General features: G+C 36.7%; 1 protein-coding gene across 3 annotated transcripts in view; it reads right to left on the reverse strand.

Annotated features, from left to right (window-relative positions):
- The window catches only part of USP47 (ubiquitin specific peptidase 47), a 116123-nt gene that overhangs the window by 60125 nt on the left and 32707 nt on the right, over positions 1-23291 (reverse strand). For 2 of the 3 annotated variants that reach the window (XM_009246617.3, XM_009246616.4), the window contains 3 exons: positions 17008-17211; positions 12802-12915; positions 4751-4889 (listed from right to left, as the gene is read on the reverse strand). In XM_009246617.3, coding sequence (XP_009244892.1) covers positions 4751-4889; positions 12802-12915; positions 17008-17211 — 457 coding nt within the window. The remainder of the gene's footprint in view (positions 1-4750; positions 4890-12801; positions 12916-17007; positions 17212-23291) is intronic. The other variant, XM_002822025.6, reaches the window with a different exon arrangement.

Here is a 23291-nt window from a genome sequence, read left to right on the forward strand (position 1 = left end):
CACCTTTATTTTAAGAACCGTGTATGCATGGGTTGTTTATATCTTAATCTACATCATTGCATTATTTTAAACTGCTTCTATTCCAGACTATTCCCCACTTGAGTTGTTCTCATAGGATCCTATATTTAATCCATATTAGAGCCTTCATCTCACTGTTTTGTAATGACCCATTTGCTTATATGTCTTCCCCATCAGACTGTGAAAGCAGGGGTTAAATCTGATTTCTAGCTCTCCTATTACTTAGCACAGCAGCAGATGCACACGAGAGGGCAATGTGTATGACTTACAAGTAACACAAGTCTGTACAGTATCTAACCTGATTATTAATAATAAAAAACATTATTTCATTAGTTCATACAAACAGACCCTTTCCCACAAACAACAGCACTTTGTCCAGGAGACCAGGTTGTTCTGTATCTGCTTCCGAGCTGAGGCTGCCCTGGGATTTCCTTTCTTCTCCGTCCTCCTTCTCCCAATTCCTCAACAGTCTGGGGGAGAACCAATCTACTTGGAGCCTTACAAGGTAAATGAATACTACTATCACCCTTTGTGTACATACACATCAATCATGTATCACTTGTTTGTGACCTTGTTTCCCTTTACTGGGCTTAAAAAAATGTTTTCGGGGTAGGCTTGAGAAGAGAAGAAGAGAGTAATGGCAATTAATTTTTGCCATAGCTCTTTATTTTGCCATCAGGTATAAAAATCACATATGACTGATCTTTTGTACTTGATTTGACACCATATTTAAACAGAATGAACACTGTGTCACATAAATGTACTATTTTCCAAAAGTATGACGATTTTGGTGACACTATTAAAAGTGCTAATGAATTAATAGAAACCTTTCTCATTATGCATTGTCTAAATCAACAAACTTCAAATGGCAGCTATTATCAAGTGGATTCTACATCTGAAATAGTTATGAATCAATATTTTTAGTATAAGTCAGTAAGCAAGAAGAATATGAGAACACATACCACCCAGTAGAGGGCACATGCAAAAAGAAATCCTAAACAGAACCAACCGCTAAGGAAGGAGAAATCAAACAGGCCCAGTGAAGTGGAATCAAATAGGCCAACTCCTGAAGTAGATAAAAAGGTTGTTAAAGAAACTGGCCAAAGACAGGTATCATGGATTTAGTTTCTAATCACTTGTAAGTTCACATTAGCCTTCAATCTACTCCTTATTTCTCCCCAACCCACCATCTCCTATCAACAGTAGCTGCCTACCAGTGGGAAGTGGTAGGAAAGAGACAAGAAAGAGTATGTTGAGTACCCAAACCCATTGCTTTACTGAGAAATGTGTTTCTAGAGCCCTAAGTTAAAATCATGAGAGCATTTTCTAATAAGAACATTTCACACATGGTGCCAATATTTATAATAATTTCTTAAGGAAATGCAAACTCAATGGTTTGATAAAATAATTTTATCTGATAAAATAATTTCTGAACACAACCCCTGATAAAATAATTTCTGAACACAACCACCTTGGATGCTTACAGAGTAACTCAGAAAGGCAGGACCCCTAGAACACTGGAGGAAAATGTACAGGTAGGGAAAGGGAGTGGAGTAGAGGTGTGTGAGGAACAGTAAATGCGAACAGACTGATTACATGGCAATGTATAGCAAAGACTTCTAAAAATATTTTTTAAAGTAAACTTCAACTTACTAATATAATTTCTGGGAATTTTTATCTTTAGGAAATAATCAGAGATAAAAAAATGTATGTATAAGAATTTTCATAATAATATCAGCAATATTAATAATTACAGACAGTTTAAATATCTGAACCTATACAATGAAACTATTTTTTAGCCATTTAAAGCCCCATATTAAAATACTATTTAATAACATTAAAAAATACTCTTCATATGGTATTAAGTGAAAAACATTAATTAAAAATCTACTCATGATTCCCCATTTTCTGAAAAGTACACATATAGAGGAAAGATAAGATAAAAATATGCAAAATTGCTAGAAGTGGTGCTAGTAGTACTGTAAATTATTTTCACTTTTTTATTTTATAGTAAGACAATGACATGTATTTTAATACATTTGTATAATCAAAGAAAGAGCATTTTTAAAAAGCATGTCTTAGTCTCAAGGAATTCACAGGCCTCAAAGAACCACAGGAAGTTGAAGTTAGTACACAGCAAAGTAGGAGTTCTGTAAATACTTGGTGCAAAAATGACGGAATCAATTGTCAGAAGACAAAGCAAATATCTCAAGAATCTTGATTTGTTAAATCTGGAACTCTCTCACAGAGTTTCAGCTATCTCAGAATAATGTAGCTATCTCAGAATAATAAGAAACAAAATGCAATTTCTTCCAGCCTACTACAGAGCAGCTATATCAGCATTTTGGGAAGTAATGCCTTGGAACCTACATTTTTCTTTTTTATTTTTTTGAGACAGAGTCTCGTTCTGTTGCCCAGGCTGGAGTGCAGTGGCACAATTTCGGCTCACTGCAACCACCTCCTGGGTTCAAGCGATTCTCCTGCCTTAGCCTCCCAAGTAGCTGGGATTACAGGCACCTGCTACCACGGTCAGCTAATTTTTGTATTTTTAGTAGAGATGGGGTTTCACCATGTTAGCTAGGCTGGTCTCAAACCCTGACCTCAGGTGACCTGCCCACCTCGGCCTCCCAAAGTGATGGGATTATAACAGTGAGCCACTGTGCCTGGCTGGAACCTGCATTTTTAAACAAGTACCCCCAAAATTAATTTTAAAGAAATTAAAATCTGAGAATCACTACTCTAGATAGTGTAATGGCAAAGTTTTATTACCTCCTATTATCTGAAATCAAAGATAATTTTGTATTTTTTTTATTGTGGTTGTTTGCTACAAAAAGTTCTACTGATAGAAATGAATCCTAAATACCAAACATAATCAGGTTTTACTATTATTTCTAGAACAAATAAACCATTAAAGCTGCACAATAACTAGCTATGAGGAAATTATTCTAAATTCTAATTACAAAATATAGTAAATGAAAGATTACAGATGACATTAAAACAAAATCTGGAGTTGGGCACCATGGCTTCTACCTATAATCCCAGCTACCTGGGAGGCTGAGTCAGGAAGATCACTTTGAGACTAGCCTGGGCAACATAGTGAGACCTCATCTCTACAAAAATTTAAAAGCCAGGCATTGTGATGTACACCTGCATTCCCCACTACTTGGGAGGCTGAGGCAGAAAGATTACTTCAAGACTAGCCTGGGCAACACAGTGAGACCTCATCTCTACAAAAATTTAAAAGACAGGCATTGTGGTGCACACCTGTAGTCCTAGCTAGTTGGGAGGCTGCGGTGGGAGGATCGCTTGAGCCTAGGCGTTCAAGGCTGCAGTGAGCTATGATCTTACCACTGCACTCCAGCCTGGGTGACAAAGCAAGACTCTAATCTCTATAACATAATAATAAAATTAAAAATAAGAAATCTGCAATGTAACACTAGTGTTCTTTTCACACTGATATTTGTAATGTAATATTTAAAATCATCTGTTTTGAAGTTCTAAGAGTAAAGCTTCTGAAGCCATACTTAGCATGAAACACCATTAATGAGATATGCAATCAAAGGCTTCTCTGAACCCCAGTTTTCATTTCCTTCAACATAAAACATACTATCTATTGCAAAGATTTGTTTTAAGATGAAATAATATGTAAATTTATCAAGATTTATTCATTAGGCAATTAAACAATCTTATATGTAAATAAACCTTTGCACAAAAAAGCCATTTTACTTGCTCAATAAAGTGAAAAAATTAAAAAAACGTAGGCCTAATCGTATTGAGAAAAAAGCAGAAACTTCAAAATGACATGATTCATTTCAAGCACTAAAATGAATAAACTAAAAGATAACACAACAGACCCATAAAATAAGCATGGCCGATGTGCTTCAAAATGGAAGTACCGTAGAAGTAGACAACACAGACTTTCCTTTCTGGAGGAAGTCCACTTAAAAAATTTCAGAGTATACTCAAAATAGAAAATTATTAAAAAGAAGTCTTGAATTTTTTTTCTTTTCTTTTCTTTTTTTTTTTTTTTTTTTACTTGTGACAGGGTCTCAATCAATCACCCAAGCTGAGTACAGTGGCGCCATCATGGCTCACTGCAACCTAGACCTCCTGGGCTCAAGCAATCCTCCCACCTAAGCCTCCTGAGGAGCTGGGACTACATGCAACAGCGACCACGCCCAGCTTATTTTTTTATTTTGATTTTTGTAGAGATGGTGTCTGGCTAGGTTGCCCAGGCTGGTCTCCAATTCCTAGGCTCAAGCAATCTTCCTGCCTTGGCCTCCCCAAAATGCTGGGATTACAGGTGTTAGCCACTGTGCCCAGTACACCTATAATCCCAGCTACTTAGGGGACTGAGGTGGGAGGATTGATTGAGTCCAGGAGTTCAAGACTGCAGTGAGCCATTATCATGCTTCTGTGCTCCAGCCTGGGCAACAGAGCAAGATTCTGTCTCAAAAAAAAAAAAAAAGAAAAGAAAAGTCTTCCTTAAAAACATAATATTCAATAATGTTTACGTTATTATTAAATAGCGGCAGCAGCAATATAGTAGAAACAACAGTAGGTTGAAGGAAAAGTAAACCACATAGTTTTTCTAACTTTGCGGCTGCTAGCTAGTACTCCTGCTCTAGGTCTCAGTTTTCTTATCCATAAAATAAGAGGATTAGGCTTGAAATCGCTAAGATTACTTTGGATCTAATACCCTATGATTTTATGAAAATACAACAAATCTTACCAGTTTCTGATTTATTCAAAATAGATGAGTAGGAGTAGCTTTGGCTGACATAATCACTGGTAGAACCCACAGAACCTTCTCTTGGAAGTGGACCTATAAACCTGTCATGAACACTGTCTTCCCCAGCACTGGAATCCTCCTAAAATGCAACATATTCAAATAGTTAGTAAATAGCAAATGTTGCTGAAACAACAGCATTCACCATTTCCTGTAGGAAGGTTTGAATGATGCCTGATACAAAACACTTTGGAAAGGTGCTCATGTCCCCTTCCAAAGTGTTACTTTCTAAATTTTCTTTCAAATTTTCTGTTTACATGAGAGAAGATTTTTGGTACTAATAAATCAAAAGTACCATTGTACTCCATGATGACAGTCTATCACTCATTTTTATATCATCCTTGCCACGTAGGCCTAGCACATAGGGGACACACAGTTATTGTTGGTGAGATGGATAGTTTCCTACTGTCTCTGACAAGAAACTTCATTTTAATAAGGAAGATGCTGAAAAGGATTAAGGGACATAAAAACAGCACAAGCAATTAGAACAGAACTGAAGAATTCTTAAGCATTTAAAAACATGAATCCCTGAATTGTGAATCCAGAGTTCCCTAAATTAATAGCTGTTTTAGATTTCAATGTCACTCAGACTAATCGAAATCTTCTCATGATGTCATAAAAATAAATGATGCAATTAATGAAGATCAGAGAGCATATTCTGTTACTGCTTCAGTACGGATGGACTGTGTTTAATTACTGTCTAGTATCCAGACAGGCATTGTTATTTACAATAAACTTCTAAATGAAAAACATCAAATAGAACAATCTTTCCTGAGAAAAGTGTCATTAAACAGAAGGATTCTGAAAAAGTCCATAAAGCCTTAGATTTCTCAGCCTGTAAAAGAGTGAGGTAAATCAGACCAGGTTTTCTTAATCTTTTTTTTGGCATTTTAATTTTTTAAGTTATTATTTTTTCAACTTTTAAGTTCAGGTGTACCTGCACAGGATGTGGTTTGTTACCCAGGTAATGTGTGCCATGGTGGTTTGCTGCACAGATCATCCCATCACCTAGGTATTAAGTCCAGTATCCCTTAGCTATTCTTCCTAATGCTCTCCCTCACAACATGCCCCAGTGTGTGTTGTTCCCTCCCTGTGTCCATGTGTTCTCATCATTCAGCTCCCACTTGTAAGTGAGAACATGCAGTGTTTGGTTTTCTGTTCCTGTGTTAGTTTCCTGTGAATAATGACTTCCAGCTCCATCCATCTCCCTGCAAAGAACATGATCTCGTTAGTTGTTATGGCTGCATAGTATTCTGTGGTATATATGAACCATATTTTCTTTATCCAGTCTATCATTGGTGGGCATTTAGGTTGATTCCATGTCTTTATTATTGTGAATAGTGCTGCAGTGAACATATGTGTGCATGTATCTTTATAACAGAATGAGTTCTACTCCTTTGCCTATATATCCAGTAACGGGATTGCTGGGTCAAATGGTATTTCTGCCTCTAGGTCTTTGAGGAATGACCACATTATTTTCCACAATGATTGAACTAATTTACTCTCCACAACCTTGCCAGCATCTTTTGTTTTTTGACTTTTTAATAACTGCCATTCTGACAGGTGTGGGATGGTATCTCATTGTGGTTTTGATTTGCATTTCTCTAATGATCAGTAATGTTAAGCTTTTTTTCATATTTGTTGGCTGCATGTATATCTTCTTTTGAGAAATGTCTGTTCATGCCCTTTGCCTACTTTTTAATGGGTCTGGTTTTTTCTTGTAAATTTATTTAAGTTCCTTGTAGATTCTGGATATTAGACCTTTGTCAGATGGATAGATTGTAAAAATTTTCTCCCATTCTGTAGCCTGTCTGGTCATTCTGATGATAGTTGCTTTTGCTGTGTGGGAGCCCTTTAGTTTAATTAGATCCATTTGTCAATTTTTGCTTTTGTTGCAACTGCTTTTGGCATTTTCATCATGAAATCTGTGCCTGTACCTATGTCCTAAATAATATCGCCTAGATTTTTTTCTAAGGTTTTGTATAGTTTTGGGTTTTACATTGAAGTCTTTAATCTGTCTTAATTTTTGTTTATGGTGTAAGGAAGGAGTCCAGTTTCAATTTTCTGCCTATGGCTAACCAGTTCTCCCAGCACCATTTATTAAATAGAGAATCCTTTCCTCGTTGCTTTTGTCTGGTTTGTTGAAGATCAGACAGTTGTAGATGTGTGGTCTTATTTCTGAGTTCTGTATTCTGTTCCATTGGTCTATGTGTCTGTTCTTTTACCAGCAGTATGATGTTTTGGTTACTGTAGCCTTGCAGTATAGTTTGAAATTGGGTAGCATGATGCCTTCAGCTTTGTTCTTTTTGTTTAGGATTGTCTTGGCTATTCAGGCTCTTTTTTGGTTCCATATGAATTTTAAAACAGATTTTTCTAATTATGTGAAGAATGTCAATGGTAGTTTAATGGGAATAGCATTGAATCTATAAATTACTTTGGACAGTATGGCCGTTAACAAGATATTGATTCTTTCTATCCATAAGCATGGAATATTTTTCCATTTGTTTGTATCTTCTCTGATTTATTTCAGCAGTTTATAGTTCTCCTTGAAGGTGTCCTTCACTTTCCTTGTTAGCTGTATTCCTGGGTATTTTCTTTCTGTAGCAATTGTGAATGGGAGTTCATTCGTGATTTGGCTCTCTGCTTGCCTGCTGTTGGTATACAGGAATGCTAGCAATTTCTGCACACTGAATTTGTATCCTGACACTTTGCTGAAGTTGCTTATCAGCAGCTTAAGCTGATTTTATGAAAATACATCATAAGACGATGGGGTTTTCTAGATACAGGATCATGTCATCTGCAAACAAAGATAATCTGACTTCTTCTCTTCCTATGTGAATACCTTTTATTTCTTTTTCTTGCCTGATTGCCCAGGTCAGAACTTCCAATACTATGTTAAATAGGAGTAGTAAAAGAGGGCATCCTCATTTTGTGCCAGTTTTCAAGGGGAATGCTTCCAGCTTTTGCCCATTAAGGATGATATTGGCCGTGGGCCTGTCATATATGATTCTTGTTATTTTGAGTATGTTCCTTCAATTCCTAGTTTATTGAGTTTTTAACATGAAGGGATAATGAATTTTACTGAAGGCCTTTTCTGCATCTTTTGAGATAATCATGTGTTTTTTGTCTTTAGCTCTGTTTATGGGATGAATCACATTTATTGATTTGCATATGTTGAACAAATCTTGCATCCTGGGAATGAAGCCAACTTGATCATGTGGATAAGCTTTTTGATGTGCTGCTGAATTCAGTTTGCCAGTATTTTATTAAGGATTTCTGCATCGATGTTCATCAGGGATACTGGCCTTAAGTTTTCTTTTCCTGTTGTATCTCTGCCAGGTTTGGGTATCAGGATGAGGCTGGCCTCATACAAAGAGTTAGGGAGGAGTTCTTCCTTTTCAATTTTTTGAAATAGTTTCAGTAGAAATGTTACCAGCTCTTCTTTGCACCTCTGGTAGAATTCAGCTGTAAATCTGTTTGGTCCTGGGCTTTTTTTGATTGGTAGCCTATTTATTACTGCCTCAATTTCAGAATTTTTAATTGGTCTATTTAGAGACTCAATTTCTTCCTAGTTCAGTCTTGGGACGGTGTATGTGTCCAGGAATTTATCCATATTTTCTATTTTATGTGCATAGAGATGTTTACAGTCTTCTCTGATGGTTTTTCATATTTCTGTGGGGTCAGTGGTGATATCCCCCTTATCATTTCTGATTGTGTTTATTTGATTCTTCTCTCTTTTCTTGTTAGTCTAGCTAGCAGTTTATCTATTTTATTAATTTTTTCAAAAAACCAACTCCTGGATTTGTTGATTTTTGAAAGGTTTTTCATGCCTCTATCTACCTCCTTCATTTCTGTGCTGATTTTGGTTATTTCTTGTCTTCTGCTAGCTTTGGGGTTTGTTTGCTCTTGGTTCTCTAGTTCTTTTAGTTGTAATGTTAGGTTGTTAACTTGACATCTTCCTAGCTTTTTGATATGGGCATTTGGTGCTATAAATTTCTTCCTTAACCCTGCTTTAGCTGCATCCCAGAAATTCGGGTATGTTATCTCTTTGTTCTTATTAGTTTCAAAGAACTTCTCGATTTCTGCCTTAATGTCATTATTTACTCAAGAGTCATTCGGGAGCAGGTTGTTCAATTTTTGTAGTCATGTGGTTTTGAGTGAATTTCTTGAGTTCTAGTTTGACTGTGCTGTGGTCTGAGAGACAGTCTGTTGTAATTTCAGTTCTTTTGCATTTGCTGAGGAGTGTTTTACTTCTGATTATGTGATCAGTTTTAGAGTAAGTGCCGTGTGGTGATGAGAAGAATGTATATTCTGTTGTTTTGGGGTGGAGAGTTCTGTAGGTATCTATCAGGTCCACTTGATCCAGAGCTGAGTTCAGGTACTGAATTATCTTTGTTAATTTTCTGTTTTGATGATCTGTCTAATACTGTCAGTGGGGTGTTAAAGTCTCCCATTGTTATTGTGTGGGAGTGTAAGTCTCTTTTGTTGGTCTCTAGAACTTGCTTTATGAATCTGGGTGCTCCTGTATTGGGTGCATATATATTTAGGATAGTTAGCTCTTCTTGTTGGATTGAACCCTTTACTATTATGTAATGCCCTTGTCTTTTTTTTATCTTTGTTGGTGTAAACTCTGTTTTGTCAGAAACTAGGATTGCAACTCCTGCTTTTTTCTGTTTTCCATTCACTTGGTAAATTTTCCTCCATCCCTTTATTTTGAGCCTATGTGTGTCTTTGCACATGAGATGGGTCTCTTGAAGACAGCATACCGATGAGTCTTGGCTCTTTATTCAGCTTGCCATTCTGTGCCTTTTAATTAAGGCATTTAGCCCATTTACATTTAAGGTTAGTAATGTTATGTGCAAATTTGATCCTGTCATCATGATGCTAGCTGGTTATTTTCCTGGCTTATGTGGTTGCTTGACAGTGTCACTGGTCTGTGTACTTCAGTGTATTTTTGTAGTGGCTGGTAACAGTTTTTCCTTCCCATATTTAGTGCTTTCTTCAGGAGCTCTTGCAAGGCAGGCCTAATGGTGATGAATTCTCTCAGCATTTGCTCATCTGAAAAGGATCTTATTTTTCCTTTGCTCATGAAACTTAGTTTGGCCAGATATGAAATTCTGGGTTGGAAATTCCTTCCTTTAAGAATGTTGAATATTGGTCCCTAATCTCTTCTGGCTTATAGGGTCTCCACTGAGAGGTCTACTGTTTGTCTGTAGGTGACCTGGCCTTTCTCTCTGGTTACCCTTAACATTTTTTATTTCATTTTGACCTTGGAGAGTCTGACGATTACTGTCTTGGGGTTAATCTTCTCAGGCGTCTTACTGGGGTTCTCTGCATTTCCTGAATTTGAATGTTGGCCTGTCTTGCTAGATTGGGAAAGTTCTCCTGGATGATATCCTTAAGTATATTTTCCAACTTGGTTCCATTCTTCCTGTCTCCTTCAGGTACCCCAGTCAGTTGTACGTTTGGTCTCTTTACATAATCCCATATTTCTTGGAAGTTTTGTTCATTCCTTTTCATTATTTTTTTCTCTATTCTTGTCTGCCTGTCTTATTTCAGAAAGACAGTCTTCAAGCTCTGAGATTCTTTTCTCTACTTGGTCTATTCTGCTATTGATACTTGTCATTGCACTGTGAAGTTTTTGTAGTGTGTTTTTCAGCTCCATCAGGTTGGTGATGTTCCTCTCTGAACTGGCTATTCTGGCTGTCAGCTCCTGTATTATCACGATTCTTAGCTTCTTTGCATTAGGTTACAACATGCTCCTTTAGCTCAGCAAAGTTCATTATTACCCACCTTCTAAAACCTACTTCTGTCAATTCAGGCATCTCAGCCTCAGCCCAGTTCTGTGCCCTTGCTGGAGAGGCACTGTGGTCATCTGGAGACGAGGCATTCTGGCTTTTTGAGTTTTTGACATTTTTGTGTTGATTCTTTCTCATCTTTGTGGGCTTATCTACCTTTGATCTTAGAGGTTGCTGACCTTTGAATAGGGATTGTGTGGGGTCTTTTCTGTTGATATTATTGTTATTGTTTTCTGCTTATTTGTTTTACTTTTAACAGTCAGGCCACTCTTCAGTAGGGCTGCTGCAGTTTGCTGGGGGTCCACTCCAGACCCTAGTTGCCTCAGTTTTTCCCGTACCTGGAGGTATCACCAATGAAGGCTGTGAAACAGCAAAGATGGCAGTCTGCTCCTTCCTCTGGAAACTCTGTACCAGGGGGTCCTGACCTGTTGCTGGCCTGAATGCACCTGCAGGAAGTTGCTGAAAACCCGTTGGGAGGTCTCACCCAGTCAGGAGAAACAGGATCAGGGACGTGCTTAAAGAAGCAGTCTGGCTGCCTTCTGGTAAAGAAGGTGTGCTGCATTGTGTGGTGACCCTTCCCCATTTGAACCGTTTGGACTCTCCAAAGCTCGCAGGCTGGATGGCTGAGTCAACCAAACTGCAGAGACAGTGGCCTCCCCTCTCCCCTACCCGGAGCTCCATCCCAGAGAGAGATCAAAGCTCTGTCCGTATAACTCTGGCTAGAGTAACTGAAGCCCCTGCAAGGAGCTCCTACCCAGTGAGGGGGAATGGATCAGGGTCCAGTTTAAAAAGGCAGTCTGGCCATGATCTGGCAAAGCAGCTGTGCTGCACTGGGGGGAATCCTTCCTTGTCCAGACCATTTGAACCCTCCAAAGCCAGCAGCTGGAATGACTGAGTGAATGGAACCACAGAGATTGTGGCCAACCCTCCCACCGGGAACTCCATCCCATCTCAGGCAGACCTCAGCCTGTTGCCGTTGGCTGGCTTGAATTCCAAGCCAGTGGGTCTTAGCTTGTGAGGTGCTGTGGAAGTGGGGCCTGCAGAACAATGGTGCTTGGATCCCTGGATTCAGCCCCCTTCCTAGGGGTATGTATGGATGGACCTCCCACCTTGTTGGGGATCCTGGGGTCAGAGTATGTAAAACTCCTGGGGTCTATATGTGTGCCCAAGTGGCTGCTCTACCAAGATTCCACATAGCTCTGTGTATTGGACCCAAGACCCTGGTGGCGTGGGCTCCTGAGGGGATCTCTTGATCTTAGGGTTGCAAAGATCCATGAAAGTAGCGTAGTTTCCTGGGCAGAGTCATACAATCATTCACAGCTTCCCCTGGCTGGGGGTGGGGATTCCTTTGGCTTTGTGTCTCTCCTGGGTGGGCCATTGCCCCACCCTGCTTTTCTTCATTCTCTTTGAGTTGAGTTGTTTGCCTAATCAGTCTCAATGCGAGAACTTGGATATTTCAGTTGAATGTGCTGTATTCACTCACCCCTTTCACTCCTCTCCATGAGCACCGTGGACCGCAGCTGTTTCTAATCAGCCATCTTGGCCCCTCCCTCTTACTCTTTTTTAACTCATGTCCTCTACAGTGTACTGAAAATCTCTGGTGGAATAGCCCTCAAATTGGGAGTTACTGCATTAGATATCTCTAAGGCAACTGGGCTGAACAGGAAAGTCTACTGAAATGTGAATTGGGATAAACATTAAAAGAATAGAAGTGAAACATTTAATGTATACACCAGTCATTCCAAAAAAGGTGGCAGGTTAGGGGAGGAAGTGAGAATGGAAATGACCTTCTCGCAGATACTGAAAAACCTGATGAAAACCACCAAAGATTTACAGCAACCAAGCAAATGCTTAAACAAAGGAAGGGTCACTACTGAAACACAGGAGATCTTTGTGGCACTTTCCTTTGACTTATCCTAGACCCACCCCCATCCCGGGTGTGGCAGTGGTCTCAAAGACAGCAGTATATGTTAAATCCAAGGCAGCAACAGACTGTATACACAAATAATGGTGCTATGGATGTCCAGTGTAACTATGTTATTCTACACACTTACAACAAACCAACATAAAATGAAAAAATATTAATTTATTACACAAATTACAAAACACATCTTATTTCCTTTGGGAAACTGCATCCTCAAGTAGTAGGTGACAGTGCACAAAAATTATAAATACAGGGCTTTCTAAGTAGCTTACCAGCAGTATTTGAGGTTGTTCACCATCTTTATCTGTCAAATGCAGAAAGTTCTTCTTTCCTGGCTCAAAATTAGCATCAAGAAGTGACTTGTCACTGGTATGATCCAGTGGTGCCTATGGACATAAAACATAATATTTCAGATTATGAGAAACATAAAATAAGTAATCTGTAAATAGATACATATCTACATTTAAATAGTATTTTTTTAGTAATGATCTGGTAAAATTCTCTTCAACTAGGCTTGGAATTAACTCACTTATTCATTAACTGGGATAGCTAAGCCCAGTAACAGTGCATACACTGATAGGTATCCCAGAGACTCACATTCCCCAACATCTAAAAAACTAAAAAGAGAAAAGGTGAAAGTTAAGAGGTAATGTTAAGTACTACATACACATAAAAAGAAATCTATAAACATTTCTCTTTCCATGTTCTATACAATATATGCAATATGATATTTAATGGGGTTTCAAGAAAATTGACCAAAGATAATTTTACATAACTAAAAACCAAAATGTTTTGATATATAAATATGATGAAAAATACCAGATAAGCAACATACTAAGCAACCCAACCAAAATAATTATGTAACGTAATTATGTAATGTAACAAAAATAAAACTAATGTAGTATACAATATAGCCTTTAGAAGGACTCCTCAAGGAAAAGCCTCTCCTAGTAAATGATACCTATTTCAAATGTACCACTAGGATTCAGAGGACCCAGGGGGTATGGAAGTGACTGTGATCAGACCTTTGAAAATTAAACATCCAAGAGTCAAGTCTTCACCTAACTTATATGGTAGGGCAATTTCAACTCTAGCTGTCATTCTAATATACTCTAGTTGGTGGATGAGAGAGGAAACTCTGTATGCCCCAAGCCCTACTCACTCACTCCAGACTGCTGTTGAGAAAAATGAGGGAGTAGAGATAAACATCTTTAAAACCGTTTTGTTACGTTAAGAAATGTTTTTAATGTTTCAAAGACATGGGCAGAGTCTCCTTATACTCATTTTATGAAAATGCCTTTATTTCTTAGGAAATTAACACTGATTAACATTGTATAAAAGTACAGGTACTGAGGACAAAAAAAATTAACTGTAAGAGATTCTGCTACTTACTATCTGTGTGACTTTGGAAAGTTATTTCACTTCCCCATGACTCAGTTTCTTCACCTATGAGGGTGTAGTAGCATCTACCTCATAGAGTAGTTATTAATATAAGCATTAAAAAAGATTACATTTGTACAGAGCTTAGAATACTATAAACACAGTAAGTGCAAAAGACGTGTTAAGTAAATAAAATAGCCAATATATGATCTACCTCTTAACTTTGGCTCACATCTATCAATCCACAAGAAAAACAGGACATAGAAAACCTGAAGCTAAAAGCAGCCACATGGAAAGAAGAAAGGGATTGCTGGGTTCCTTAAAGTCACTGGTGGGACATGATCAGATCACATAGCTGAAATACAGAGGTGTTTTACCTCAGTAAGTGTCTGTATACAAGGTGGTGGGTAGCTAAATGGGCTTAGTTTTCTGAGGAGTATCCATTCAGCACTACGCAGTAAGCAGGAGAAAGTAGTCATATTTGTAGAAATGTACAGAAGGCAAATAAAAATACAGAAATAGAGCTCGAGTACAGTAACAGCTAAAAAGAAAGAAACAGGTAATCCTGACATACAGCTATTTAAAGCTATTGTGGAAGATAATTTAACAAATGCTTTTTGAATGCCTAGAAGGAATGTTTATGGAGGATATGAAATTTATACGAGGTTCCTGTAATGAAAATGCTTACATTGGAAATGGAAAGACACAGATGAGTAACACCTATAACAAAAAGGAACTATAAGTGGCACAGCCAAAGGGCATAGGAGGTCAAAGAGAAAAAAATTACTTTTAAAGTGGCATGAGGAAACACTGAGTAAGGCTTTTTAAGGGTAAAAGATGAATAGGACCTGGGAAGACACCTAGGACAGTACAGAACTATCCTTTAAATTGAAAAAGGACAACACTAGAAATTATGTGGCGATGTACCAGAAAGTGTTCAAAGTCTCAGATTAAATATTGTTTATCTTTCTATGTCTTGTCTGGCTACCAATTTTACTGGTTAATTTCAGTTTAAAACATTAGTTCTATATTTTAAAAAAAACAAATATATTATGGAATAAAAAGCATAATATGATTTTAAGGGTAAATCAGGCAACATCAAACATCTTTGATTCTCCTGTGGAACCAACTTAAAATATGTACTCCAAATACCATAGGGATACACATTCAACTTCATTGACTGTTAGAGGTATTTTCCTGGAAAACTTAGACAGAAAAATATGGAAATCTATGTTAAGAAAATAAATCAATCCAATATCTGGGATTTAAGAGTATAAAGCCTTAAAGAACCAATAGTAGCTTGTCTTAGATTTTTAATCAGTGGGCAATGAGCAGTGATTGATGGTTACTGAACTAGAAGGTGACATAAGTGCTACAATTTTAGATGATTGAAAATAATTCTAACTATTATGTAGGGTGAATTTGAACAGAGAGAAAGGAAACAAAAAAGGCTATCTAGAATACTACTCTAATAACGCAGATGAGATCCAACTCAATGGTCTCCTTCCTTAACCACACTCCCATGCAAAAGTGATCAGTGCCTCTGCTATGTTCTGAGTGTTTATGTCTCCCCAAAATTCATACACTGAAACCTAATCCCCAATGCAATGATATTAAGCGGTGGGGCCTTAGGAGCTGATTAGGTCTCAAGGGTGGGGCCCTCATGAATGGAATCAGTGTCCTTATAAAAATGGTCCAAGGAGAGATGTCTATCAAGGATTCCTAGAAATTTTTTTAATAATTGCAATTGTTTATTTTGGTAGTAAACATTAACACAAGATTAGGTCAAATGATGACCTAAGAACATGTCTACCAATAATCCTCCCCAAAAGTCCATAAAATGTCAAAAAAGAGCATGCTTAGCAAACCAAAAATTTTGAGAAATTAAAAAATAGAAAACAGACAGATCAGATCTATGGAAAAATAAAACTAAGGGGAACCATAGCCCAAAGATCCTATAAGAGAAGACTACTGTGGAGATAAAGGTAGTAAGGAACTTCAGACTAAGGTCAAGACATAGAGGCCAGGAAACAGCTAAAAGTGAGCAAGTAGGAAAAGGCATTCTAATCAGTTTGGTATCTCTTCTCTTTTTCTCCTTGGACTACGTAGCAGACAGCAGTGCCTATTTCCTGTCAGGGTAAAGAGTGGGCACTGTGACCGGAGAGGTAGCACAGTGCTATCTAACTAGGTACTGATCAACTCCTAACCCTAAAGAGTCAGAAGTCAGCCAATCCCAGAACAAAGTATAAACACATCACACCTAGCAGCATGTCTCACCCTTTTTCCACAACAACCAAGAACTGAATATGGTAAGTTTAATCAGCATCCACAGAGAAGTGAACAGAGATTCTCAAATATAAAGATGAGCAGAAAATAAGAATCATTAAATATTTAAAGAAATGCTACACCATGAAAGACAGAAACTAAATATAATGAATAAAGGATAAATAATTAAGGAAACAGTTAATAGAACAGAAGACTAAAATTAGAAAGTATACCCTCAAAGAGATCTGACAAGACTGCAGTCGTTGAAAACGTTTTTAAGCTTGAGAGTTAAAAGTCAAAAGCTACACATGTTCATACAAAGAAAAATAAACATACAAAAAAGTTGCCCAGAAATGCACATAGACACACAAATAAAAAGAAATAGTCAGCTAGAGATAATCTTGGTTAACACTGTAATGTATGAAGCATATATGCTTCCATTTTTCTTACTATGAATATTTTTCTTCTTTTCCAAAAATCAGATCATAAAATAGGATTTTACAATCTTTTTTCATGGAAAAATATAAGATGGTCATCATTCTGTTCAGTAAATATAGAAATTTTTCTTTAGTTGAGACAATATTATGAGTCACCTTTCATGAATGAAAAAACTGATGAAATGACATTATGTAAACTTTGAGCAAATGTTAAATCCAGAATGGAGGCAAAGGAAGAAGAAGGATCCAATTACTGAGCTGCACATAGGCTCTTACTATAGTTGTTATACATTTGTTTATGATTTTAAAAGAGTTCCAGGATTTAACATTATCATTAGTAACAACAACAACAATGGCTATAATAACATTTTTAGAAGCTTAAGTCTAGGATTTTACCATATCAGCAGTATTGACTCCATTTCCCCACACCAAATCAAAGGTTCCATTTATGTAGCCTACTTTGTTGGCCACATCTTCAAAGAGCTTTCTGACTGGAGTAGATGCTGGTAAATTTAAAGTGATCCGTTCATTCACTGTCTTTGAATTAGTAGTATCTTGTATAATACATAAGACTCTAGGTTCTTCAGCAGCATTTTCTATCTGAAATTTTAAGAAAAATATGACTTTATATATTATCTTTAAAGCAAAACAAAAGTATAATTAGCCATAAAATTTTATGATTAAATGTAAAAGACCTCACAAAATATTAAGTATTTTCTCTGTGCTATTTTCTCTGTTTTATTGTAGTCTGAAACACATTCTAATGGATATGTCAAACATATAAGCACCATATATGCTTGTTTTGGAAAAATCAGGGCACATTTCAGAATCAACAATCATTCTTGGAGATATTTGCTTTTACCTTTAAGACTGTAAATCCATGGTCAATAAGCCATGAAGATAGTAATATTTAAGCAATTTTAAGTTAGAAATTATAAAATCTCATCCTTAAAAAATGTGTCATTACCATGCTGGCCACAGTCAAATCAAGTATTTCTGGGTCTCCTAAAAAAAAAAATGGGAATTGCGCAAAAATGCAGTAAGGATTGTCTAAAGATTAAAAAATCTATAACTAAGGGATACAGGCGACCACATCTCCTGATCTTTACGCTGCTGTACCCATAAGTCCAGATGTCCAAAAAGCTCCATTTATTAACGTGTCGGGAGCTGACAAGCTTATCCAAACAGATGAGCCAGGAGGAGGGGGAAGGAAAAACAAGGAAACAGTTTCAATTACCAATACAGAAAGGAATTAGGGTCACAAATTATCCTTCCTGCTTAAACTTTCTCAAATAAGCTATGCCCTCCCTCAAGCTGTTAAAGGACACCACTTTTCCACTTTCCACAGGGGTAAAAGACTACATCAAAGATACTTTATTGGAATAAACTCCTTTCCCTCCTTCTATAATGGCCATCTCAATGAATGGCACCATCATCTGCCTAGCTGCTGAAACCAAAGAGCTGAAATGAGCGTCTTCCTTGTCCTTCCCTCTTTACCTCACATAGTCTCCAAATCCTATCAATTCTACCTTTTGAATATCTCTTGAACTACCTCCTTCACTTTATTCCTGCCTGCAGCAATAAGAATATCCTACAACAAAATTATGGAACAGCTTCCTAAGAAGTTTAACTTCTTCCAATCTTATATTCCTTCAACCCCGAATAGTATTTCTGATATACAAATCTGAGGATGTAAATTTCTTGCTTTCCCTGAAAGTCAGGTGTGGCATTAAACTGGGAGATGTCTCACCATCTCCATAATGGGCTATTCAGAAATATGATCTCTACAAACTGGTGGTGTACACAAAAATTTATTTCTTCCTTAGTTTTTATAACACTACCAACCCCAACCTTTTGTTGCTTCTATATTATCCATTTTTAAATAAGAATAATTATAATTGGCTAGTACTGAAGATGGGATAGCCACAAAGTTTTTTGTTTGTTGAAGTAATACAATTATCATTTGTTTCTGTGACACACAATTTTGGGTTTGCAAGAGATCATTTAAACTAAAGTTACTCCAATTAGTTTAGAACAAAAGTAAGTTGCTATAAAAGTATAATATTTAAAATAAATTGGGTAGCACTACAATTCAGACACATCCAAATATTTAATTACTAATAACTTACTTAAAAAGAAAATACATTTCTGTGAAGTAAAAGAAACAAAAGAACATCATTAGCATACATTTCAAAAAAGATAAAAAAGCCTTCACCTATATATTTTAGATGTTATATTAACACATTTAACAGATTATTTTACACATTTTAACCCTAAACTAAAAAAAATAAAATAGATCTTTTTAAAAATGCTGGTTTATGATGAAAGAGTAAATGACTCAAAATAAATTTCAATTACAAAATGTACACTTTTATAGATTCAATAGTATACTTCAGGGATAGATCAAGTCTGAATGATTCAGTGTTCCTGGTATAAAATACTGTAGTAGCCAGATTTTAAAGCTTCAAATAAGCTGGAGTTGATGGTCAAAGGAAGACAACTCTAAGAATTTAGAAATCAAAAGTGCTGTAATAGTAATCATACATAAGAACGGTGATGTGGCAACATTATATGGCCAGACATTAGCAGTTCCTGGTTCTTTCCCTAAATATGTGAATGCAGGGTCCAAGCACTCCAGATGCCTCTCCTTCCATGTGGGAAAATTATCCCTCAATGAAATCCTATCTAAAGACTAAATGTATTATACAGAAAAAAACAAAATTCAATCTCATGTGTGGCTTATATTCTTTTTAGTAATAGTCCTTCTTTTCTGTACATATAAATAATTTTGCTTTTTTAAAAAATAGTAAGAGTATAAAGGAAAAAATAGAAATAATCTGTAACTCTATAATCCACAGATAACTATTAGCATGCCGGCATATATCCTTCCAAATATCTTATCTGCAAACACACATACACACACACATACACACACACACACACACACACACACACACAGAGAGAGAAAGGCTAGGCATGCATGCTACATAATCACAAACACTGGATTAGAATACACATGCTGTTTTCTAACATCTTTCTTATATCATGCAATCTTTCCCTGTAAAGCTTTTCCTAACTCATCATTTTAACAGCTAAGTAGTATTTGTTAGTATATGAATAATAATTTACTTAATAAATTCTATTTTATTGACTCTTAGACTTTATTATACTTTTACAAATAATTCTGTGATGAACACCTACATAAAACTTCATATACTTTATTTCCTTAAAATCCTTATACATAGAATTTCTCAGCAAATTACATTTTACTCTTGAATTCTGTTGTAGGATGATTTAAACAGATAAAAAGCTCTGCTCTTCTTTAAAGCTGTAAGCTAGCCACTGCTAAATTCTACTTTACACTCAACTTTCTGGGCCCATTCTTATTTCACCTATACTTTAATCTAACATGTGGACTTCATCTGAATTTTAGAATCACCATTGCTAATAGTAATCACACTAAAGTAAAATTTCTCTCCTCCCTTCCCCTCTCCAATTTGGGAACTGAGAAAAAAACAATTTTTTTGTTGTTGCAATTTTAAGATACCACTAATAAGATGTGGCAATAGTTTTTTTTTTTTTTTAATAGCTTTTCAAGAGAAAAAAACCTATACAATATAAATTAAACATGCAGGAAACATTTCCAAAACATTTAAATGTAAAAAGATTTTTTCTGGAAATGGGAAATTAGGGCAGCTATCTTTCTTCTTTGTAGCCCTAACCAAAACTGATCCTACTTATGCCCAAAGGTAAAAACAATTACGTCTTGAGGTGGACTAAAGATAGTAAAAAATTCTTTGCCATTCTTTTTTCTTTTTCCTTTTCTCATGAATCTGATGTGACCATCTAAGACCAAGAGAATGTGACAGAAGTCACACTGTGTAACTTAAGGCAGAGCCTTAAGAAACCAGCAGTTTCTGCTTTTGTATTTCTTGGAACATTCCCTCTTATAACCCAGCCACCATGTAAGAAATCCAGTTACCCTGGGATCAGCATGCTGTGAGGAGGCCCTAGCAATCCACATTGAGAGGAAGCAGCCACTTGGTGGAGACACTGAGGTGCCTGATGTATGAGAAAAGCCTTTTGGACGTTCCATTCAACGACTGCCACCAACTTAATGGAGCCAAGTAATTCTAGATGATGCCACCTGGAGCAGAATTGAATAGTTGGTGAGCCCTGACCCCAATCCCATCCCACAGAAATCTGAACAAATAAACTAATTGCCCTATTAAGTCACTAAACTTTAGGGTCCACTGTTACATAGTAATAGATAAAAAATAAATATACCTAAACACCTTCGAGCACATCCAAGTTCAAGTGGGGAAAGTATGATGATGGTGGTGCTGGTAGGGAGGGAAGGGTACTACTTTTCATTTAAGTACTACATCCAACATTAAGAAAAGGCATCTGAGGATACATCATGATTTAGGGAAGGGAGCAAAAATTTTTAGTCAAAAGAGTTCTCTGATGAACCTGAGGTAAGAGAAAACAAGTGCAAAATTTTAGAAAAGCCTAAAGCATATTCCATTTAGAAAAACATTTAATGTAGTTTAGATGCGCTATTTGAAGAGGACAAAGTTTTCTACAAAGAAAATCTAGCCAAGTACAAAAAAAGGTATAAATCCTAAAGTTGAAACTATTTATTTTACAGACAACTCATAGCAATATTACAATTACGAGACTAAGGGGAAAGTCAACAGCAGTTATATTTACTGTATATGCTAATAGAGTGCTCTGTGTCTACGTTCATTGCAGAAACAAAGCTAGATTTCCTAGCAAAGTTTGAAGAAAAAAATCCTTTTTAAAAAAGTAAAAATGGCCAGGTGAGGTGTCTCACATCTGTAATCACTGCACTTTGGCAGGCCGAGGTGGAGGAACACTTCAGGTCAGGAGTTCGAGACCAACCTGGCCAACAGGGCAAAACTCTGTCTCTACAAATAATACAAAATTTGCTGGGTGTGGTGGCAAACGCCTGTAACCTCAGCTACTTGGAAGGCAGAAGCAGGAGAATCGCTTGAACCTGGGAGATGGAGTTTGCAGTGAGCTGAGATCGTGCCACTGCACTCCAGCCTGCGAGACAGCAAGACTCTGTCTCAAAGAAAAAAAAAAGTAAAAAGAATAAAACCATAGTCTTGTTTATAAAAGGTGAAACATATTGGGATAAAAAGCACTTCCAAAGATACACTTAACTGCTAGAAACACCTAGAAGTCATTGGCATAGTTCTAAGACATTTTAGAGCCCGCTGAAGGGATGTTTGCCTCTTAAGTCATCTTGTCTCCTTTTCTTGACATTCCCAATAGTTTTAAGTTCAAATCTGAGTTCTCTGATAACATCATAATTTTTGTTTCAAAAAAATACTCCTATGTGTTTCTTATTAAAGAATACACACTGAGGTTTAAAATTGATGGTATAGGTTCAGAATGGCATCAGCATACAGAATGTAAGCTAATATCAAATAAAATTCAAAATTATCAAATTTAAATATTTCTAAGAGAAAAAATTAAAATTATGAAGGTACCACTTTACCTCTAAATTCAACCCATGCTAAGACTTTCTTCCTTTCAATGTTATTGCAAATAATATTATTATGGTTACAAGCTTTTACACACACACACGCACACACACATGCATACAATAAGTCCATTTTCTCTCCCTTTTGGTACAGGAGCTGCCATAAGCTAAGTAATTAGGCCTTAGAGCATTACCCATCTGGATATCCACAGTTCAAGATTAATGTATTGCCACAGATTTTAAAACAGAACTGATAGTATGAATATTTTTGCTGGTTGAAATTTATAAAACATATCAGCTGCCGGGCATGGTGGCTCACACCTGTAATCCCAGCACTTTGGGAGGCCAAGGAGGGTGGATCACCTGAGGTCAGGAGTTCAAGACTAGCCTGGCCAACGTGGCAAAACCTTGTCTCTATGAAAAATAAAAAAATTAGCCAGCATGGTGATGCACGCCTGTAATCCCAGCTACTTGGGAGGCTGAGGCAGGAGAACTGCTTGAACCCAGGAGGCAGAGGTTGCAGTGAGCCGAGATCGCACCATTGCACTCCAGCCGGGGCAGTAAGAGCAAAACTCTGTCTCAAAAAAAAAAAAAAGTATCAGCTTCATTTAGACTCTTCATTTTTATTTTAACAAGTAACATTTCTAAGGCTATTAATGAAGGTCCTAACTTACATTAAAAAAAGAGATTTTATTTTTAAGATACTCCCTCCATCCCACCTCAAAACCGCAGCCAACTCTGATGTTATCTACGTGATCTTTTTCTAAGTGGTCTCTTGCCACACTTGGGAAGGATAAGAGAGATTAAAGGAGCAACTCTGGGGAAAAAAACAGAGCAAAGGGACTGAAGGAAAATCAAGTATTAAGTAAAGGTTAGACCAGAATGCTACATCACATGGAAGTTTAAGTCTGTAGTGCACACAGGCTCTCAAGAAGTCAGTAGTAATAGGATTTCTGGATTTTGACTTTGTAAATTTTTAAATGATTTAATTTCCTAAATTATTAATATTTCAGAAAATAAATATATCTGGAAAAATAGGCAACTATCATACCCAACATCATAACAAAGGGTTCTTTAGTTTTTCCATCAGTTTTTCCTCCCTCATTCACTAGTTAAAAACAAGGTACTATCAGACACAAATTCATTTAAGGTGACTTTTTTATTATTA

This window comes from Pongo abelii, chromosome 9 (genome assembly GCF_028885655.2).
Source record: "Pongo abelii isolate AG06213 chromosome 9, NHGRI_mPonAbe1-v2.0_pri, whole genome shotgun sequence".
In the NCBI taxonomy this organism is placed as follows: Eukaryota; Metazoa; Chordata; class Mammalia; order Primates; family Hominidae; genus Pongo; species Pongo abelii.